Source organism: Pristiophorus japonicus, chromosome 14 (genome assembly GCF_044704955.1).
Source record: "Pristiophorus japonicus isolate sPriJap1 chromosome 14, sPriJap1.hap1, whole genome shotgun sequence".
Taxonomy (NCBI): domain Eukaryota; kingdom Metazoa; phylum Chordata; class Chondrichthyes; family Pristiophoridae; genus Pristiophorus; species Pristiophorus japonicus.
In genome coordinates, this window is record NC_091990.1 from 21,413,543 (window position 1) to 21,420,331 (window position 6,789).

The window sequence follows — 6,789 nt, forward strand, 5'->3', positions numbered from 1 at the left end:
TGCTGAATTCAGGAGGTAAATATAAAGGCACTTAACTCCTGGGTCCAGCAATCCTCGCCTCGCATTAGCTTGCGGTTCTATGATGCCTGAGAAACCCAACCAGCCACCGTTAAATTTGAAATGCTGGTTAAATCTGAGTCACGCCAGTCAGATTAGAACATTTAAAGGGACGAGCCCCGCCTGGGAGTGGTTGGCTGCCCGCATTCCACCCCATCTCCGTTAAAACCAGAAGTGGAGCGGTTGGGGTCGGGATTCATTTTTTTTTATAAACACATTAACCTCCCACCGGATCCCCAAAGAGTGAACGATGGGATTGAGAGAGAGAGCGAGGGAGACACAAAAGAAAACGTTTTAAAAAATTTTTTAAATCGCCAATAATTAAAATCTGAAGAAATGAGACTCCACACTTGTAAAAGTAAACTGAGTGCCAGTGAGGTTGTTTGGCAGAAAGCAAGACTTATTATGCCGTTAAAAATTCACGTACACTTGAATGGACAAGCCCTAACTTCTTCTAGCAAGTTATGTGGATATCGATCACGTAAATACAGCATCTTCGCGCTCTCCATGTGCTTTAGTGCCAAGTCTCTCAGCGAGGCACGGGTGTAACGAAGCTCGTGGGGGAGCAAGGCAATTTGGGCAGCAACCTCCTGATTTCCGTGTTTAACCGCGCATGTGCGGACGTTGGAATGTTGCTACTCCATAACGGTGAGCGCTGAAAGACTCACTGTTATTCCTGCTGCAAAATTGGGACCAATGTAACTCGATGTGACAGTGGCTATCTGAAATGAGAACCGTTCCACTCCTTTATTTTGAACTCCCGACCTCCCCGTCTTGATATGGTGAACCTCAGTCCACTGCTAAATGACAGACTCTTCCCCTTGACGTTTATAATTACTGACGTTAGAAACGGGTTTCCACTGGCAGGAGGGTTGGTTACCAGATGACACAGGTTTAAAATAATTGGCAAAAAAGCCAGCGGGGAGATAAGATTTTTTTTTAAAAACACCGAGAGTTGTTCTGATCTGGAATGCACTGCCTGAAAGGGTGGTGGAAGCAGATTCAATAATAACTTAAAATTGCAGGGCTCTGGGGGAAACCACAGGGACTAATTGGATCGCTCTTCCAAGATCCGGCACAGGCACATAGAAACATAGAAAATAGGTGCAGGAGCAGGCCATTCAGCCCTTCTAGCCTGCACCGCCATTCAATGAGTACATGGCTGAACATGAAACTTCAGTACCCCCTTCCTGCTTTCTCGCCATACCCCTTGATCCGCCGAGTAGTAAGTACTTCATCTAACTCCCTTTTGAATATATTTAGTGAATTGGCCTCAACTACTTTCTGTGGTAGAGAATTCCACAGGTTCACCACTCTCTAGGTGAAGAGGTTTCTCCTCATCTCAGTCCTAAATGGCTTACCCCTTATCCTCAGACTGTGACCCCTGGTTCTGGACTTCCCCAACATTGGGAACATTCTTCCTGCATCTAACCTGTCTAAACCCGTCAGAATTTTAAACATTTCCATGAGGTCCCCTCTCATTCTTCTGAACTCCAGTGAATACAAGCCCAGTTGATCCAGTCTTTCTTGATAGGTCAGTCCCACCATCCCGGGAATCAGTCTGGTGAATCTTCGCTGCACTCCCTCAATAGCAAGAATGTCCTTCCTCAAGTTAGGAGACCAAAACTGTACACAATACTCCAGGTGTGGCCTCACCAAGGCCCTGTACAACTGTAGCAACACCTCCCTGCCCCTGTACTCAAATCCCCTCGCTATGAAGGCCAACATGCCATTTGCTTTCTTAACCGCCTGCTGTACCTGCATGCCAACCTTCAATGACTGATGTACCATGACACCCAGGTCTCGTTGCACCTTCCCTTTTCCTAATCTGTCACCATTCAGATAATAGTCTGTCTCTCTGTTTTTACCACCAAATGGCCGATGGACCGAATGGCCTCCTTCTGTGCTGTAAGATTCTATGGCCCTGATATTTATGGGGTCAGGTGTTTGAAGCGGAGTGGGTGAGCAATTATGGACGGAACACCTGGAAGTAGGGGTTTACAAACATCCTGCAGTGCCTTTTAGATGTTTTCTCCGGGTCTCCCGCCTGACAGCCAGCTTGATTGACAAGCTGATTGACAGACTAGCTACCTGCCGGGTAGGAAGGCCTGCAGCAGAAGCACGCTGCGGAGGAGCGGATAGGGAGGCAGGGAGAGATTGTGGACAGGGACGTGGGGGGAGGGAAAGAGATTGTGAGGGAGGGGATTTACAGGATTAGCTTGTTGGGCCTGGAGGCAACACACCTGCTCCTCCTGGCCTACATGCAGTGTTGTAAAGGCACTTCCCTGATCCGACCCATCTCACCTCCTTTTACCTGCCGGGTTTCCTGAGGCCTGGGAAACCCAGACGACCCGAGTTAAAACTAGAAATCGTGTTAAAAAGGAGGCACGCAGTCTCCTTAAATGGTTTACCCGACCAACCCGCCTCCCGAGAACGCCTTCCTAACCTGCCTCCAATTAGAGTGCAGCACTGGAGAGCGACAAGCATCCATGGAATCGTCAGCGCCTCGAGAGGAAAGGAGGCGAGAAAATTGGAATGAGAGAAACCTTCAGCCTCTCTTTCATGAGACTAACCAACCAGTCATTTTGGCCCAGTCACAACAGAAACAGAAATCAGACAACATTTTGCAAGAAACCGATCAAAATCGAATACTTGTTTCATAGGTTTGTTTTAATTTTCTTAATATATTTTGCATTTAAAAAAAACACTTCAAAATCCTCCAGAAAAAAAATACTTCATTGGGAAATAGTTTACGTTTAATGCAATCGCCAGGGCTGTGTTGGGAAGGTCACTTTGCTTTGGTTTCAACATTAGCTCTTCACTTTCTTTAACTTTTGCTGCACATTTTCTGTAATATATAAAACAAGTGTTGGTGCAAATACTGGGGTTATGTTTAAAGTTGGTCAAAGGTTCTGTGACCTGGGGGGTTCATGTCCATCCCAGAATGCGGAGATGAACGACACCGCTTCCCACTGGTCCTACTAGAGATCACTTTGGGCAATCTTAATCCAGTGTTAATGGGCACAGAACTACCCGTTAATCTGGCAACCACACTCGGTGAGCCAGAGAACGATCACCTTGGTACGGTGAAGGGTGTTCGTGGGAGGTTGTGTCTGGGACATGTTGTCGGGGAAAGTTTCACTTTGCCTCTAAAGTTTACTTTACGTTGGGTGTCAGCCGTGGCTCAGTCGGTTGCACTCACGCCTCAGAGTCCGAAGGTTGTGGGTTCAAGCCCCTCCGAGACTAGAGCACATAAATCTAGGCTGACACTCCAGTGCAGTACTGAGGGAGTGCTGCACTATCGGTGATGCAGTCTTTCGGATGAGCGTTAAACCGAGGCCTCGTCTGCCCTCTAGGTGAATGTAAAAGATCCCACGGCATTATTTCAAAGAAGAGATGTCCTACATTTATCCCTCGATTAAAAAACAGATGGTAATTATCACATTGCTGTTTGTGGGAGCTTGCTGTGCGCAAATTAGTTTCCACGTTTCCTACATTACAACAGTGACTAACTATACTTCAAAAATACTTCATTGGCTGTAAAGCGCTTCGGGACGTCCGGAGGTCGTGAAAGGCACTATATAAATGCAAGTCTTTCTTCCTAATCCATGCTGTACTGGACCTGGGCATGCTTGCTGCCGACACAGGGGTGTTGAATGGAAAGCGGTCTATTCCTCAGCGGTAACATCCCAGACCTCAAGGAGTACAAAACTCCGCAAAAGGAAAAATTAATTAGCCCCCATCCCATCAGGGCCAATACTGCATCAAACGTTGCACTCAGCATTAATTACCAACTGAAACTTTCAGACCATAGCTGAAGATCAATCTTACGAGTTAAATTAAGAAAATAAAACTTTTTAAATATGTACTAAATGTTTGAACTGAAGACAGAATCTGTTCCATTTCCCCGTGTTTTTAAACGAGACAGTAATGTTCTGTGGGAAAAATATCCACTTTGCACGTTGGGGTATGTTCCAAATGTTTCCTTTCCCCTCTACACTGTTGACTCCTTTGGTCCTTCTTTGGCCCTTTTGCAACCGTATAGCCACTTGATGACCCGTGCGTTCCGTTCAATGACAGATATACCCAAAGAGATTTGCTCATGAATCTCTTCTTCATAAAGGCCTTCACCATCCCTGCTCCAGCGTGAGAATTCGCTGCCTTCGCTCTCAGTCATGCTGACGTTCTGAACGCTGGGCGAGATCGAGTCCGAGGCAGCAGGAGAGAAGTTTGCCAGCCCGAGGTGTTCTGCCACATCCAGGTCAAGGCCGCAGTAATTAAAAAACCTTTCCTCCTCCGACGAGGCTACCGAGTTACGCAGGGGGAGGTCAGAGTTTGAGCGTTGCAAAGTCCTGCTTCTCAAAGCTACTTGTGCATTAGCTTCAGAAGGATCGCTTGACAGGCTGTGAGTGCTGGTCACGTGGAGGGTTGGAGAAGCGGAGCCGACGATTTCTTTGTGGTTGAAGAGATTGACGCAATGCCTCTCGGCCTTTGTTGCCCCGCTGTCATTGAGACGACACATGGGCGACAACGGGGAGCTACCTTCGGAGAAGGACGCACCGTCCTCCTTCAGGATGATCTTGGGCAATTCCAGGGAGGCCACTTGTTTGTCCCTCATGGACCCCTGAAACAGTCGTCGGATGAAGTTGTAGCCCCTGGAGTTTTCGTTGCCCCCCGCCTTGCAGTCACGTTTCTGCCGGTAAATGATCAAGGAGTCGGGCCTCATGACTCTCTTGGAGATGGTCCGCCTGGTGACCACCGTGTCGTGGGTTGGCTTGTCCAGCAAGCCGTTCCGGACATTGTTAAGCCGTTCCAAGTTGGTGTTCTCTTTTCGGGCATCAAAGTCCTGGCAGGGCCCTCTGGCTTCGCTCGGCCAGACCCGGTTCCGAGCGGAAGATGGCGGTGTAGCGCAAGGCCCGGCGGTGGGCTCCTGCTTGGCGCTCATGGCTTGCTGGCTCTTGACGTACTTGGGCTTGTCTGCTTCCAGCCTCTCGACAGCGCTCAGCGCCCGCCCCCTGTTGTCGTTTTCCATCTGCCTGCGTAGATACTCTGGGCCTTTGTTCAATAGCCTGAGAGGTGAGGGGGGGCTGGCTGGAGTGACCGGCTTCATTCTCCTCACGTCAACGTCGGTTCGGGACAATGAAACAAGCCCAGAGCTGAACCCAGCAACAGTAGCAGCAGCATTCAGACCAACTCTCCCATATCCAAGCCACTGAAATCAGGTCACCTGAAGTCTTAGAATTATTTGCGGTGGGGGTTAAGAACACACAGTCTCCTCAATGATTCCTTTATTGCGGAAAACAGCAAGAAACCAGATGAAAAGCTTTCAGAGTGCGTCTATTAAGACACTCCACTCTCAACTGGAACGCTTCACCAAACTTCCCTCTCAGCTCCGCACGGCCTCCTGAAAAATAAATCAAAGCACGCCGTGCATCAGTTCAAAGTCCCTGGACTCGATCCTTAAAGCTATTTTTTGTCTCAGTGCTGACAGATCCACTACACCGGCTCCACCAGGGTCGAGCTGCACCAAGGGTCAACTGGATTGGCTTAAAGTAGCCAGTACACACAATGCACCAGGGAGGGCGGTCTTTAAACAGGGGGCACACTAGCAAAACTCAGTGGAATAAACCCTGTGCGGCCAACAGAAACAATGTGCATTTATATAGCGCCCTTCACAACCTCAGGACTTCCCAAAGTGCTTCACAGCCAATGAAGTTTTTTCTTAAAAAAAAAGGATATTGACTGTTGTAATGTTGGGATATGCAGCAGCCAATCAGCACACAGCAAGATCTCACAATGTGATAATGACCAGATAATCTGCTTTTAGCTGTCGGTTGAGGGAGAAATATTGGTCAGGACACCGGAGAACTCCCTCGCTTAGCGCCTTGGGATTTTTTACGTCCACCCGAGAGGGCAGATGGGTTTAACTCAGTTTAACATCTTATCCGAAAGATGGCACCTCCTACAGTGCAGCGCTCCCTCAATACAAACACATTTAACCAATTTGCTATATATTTGTAGTGAAAACAGAATTTTCCATGTGTTTGACAACTTTTTTCCACATCGTTCAGAAACGCAATGAATTATTTTGAGGTGGATTGATTGTTGGATAGGAAGATGGGGCCTTGGCAAGGTCTTTTCACAAGGGCAGCACCTCCGACAATGCAGCAGTCCCTCAGCACTACACTGAAGTATCAGCCTATTCAGGAAAACAGATTATCCTGCCATTATCGCATTGCTGTTTGTGGGAGCTTGCTGTGCACAAATTGGTCGTGTGTCCTACATTACATTCCTCAGAGATGGCACAGGCATGATTGGCTTCCTCCTATGCTGTATGATTCTGTGGCCCAGATTTTGCTGAGTGGGGCATCTCACGAGTTGGATTTTTATCCCTCACCTTCGAACAAATTTTACATCGTGACTTGCTGGCAGTGCGAGCCGTTAACAGTGTGGGTGGGCAACGGGGCATGTGGGACCTCAGTGAACGACGGGGCCTCTTTGCAACAAGTTGCTGGGTGATTCACACATTAATAACAATGAGTCCCATTAAAGTCACTGTTATTGTGGCCCAATGATTTCAAAAGTACTTCATTGGCTGTAAAGTGCTTTGGGACATCCTGAGGTCGTGAAAGGCGCTATATAAATGCAAATCTTTCCTTTCTCTAAGATTATAGACTCAAGCCCTGGAGTGGGGCTTGAACCTTAGAGGAGCCAACTGAATTGCATCGTCAT

At 47.9% G+C, this 6,789-nt stretch overlaps 1 protein-coding gene across 1 annotated transcript; it reads right to left on the reverse strand.

Annotated features, from left to right (window-relative positions):
* Positions 1-2,726: 2,726 nt before the first annotated feature.
* Positions 2,727-5,188, reverse strand: fam110d (family with sequence similarity 110 member D). The gene has a single exon (XM_070898433.1). It carries the CDS (start codon positions 5,165-5,167, stop codon positions 4,052-4,054), a length of 1,116 nt encoding a protein of 371 aa, XP_070754534.1. The 5' UTR covers positions 5,168-5,188; the 3' UTR covers positions 2,727-4,051.
* Between the last annotated feature and the right edge of the window lie 1,601 nt (positions 5,189-6,789).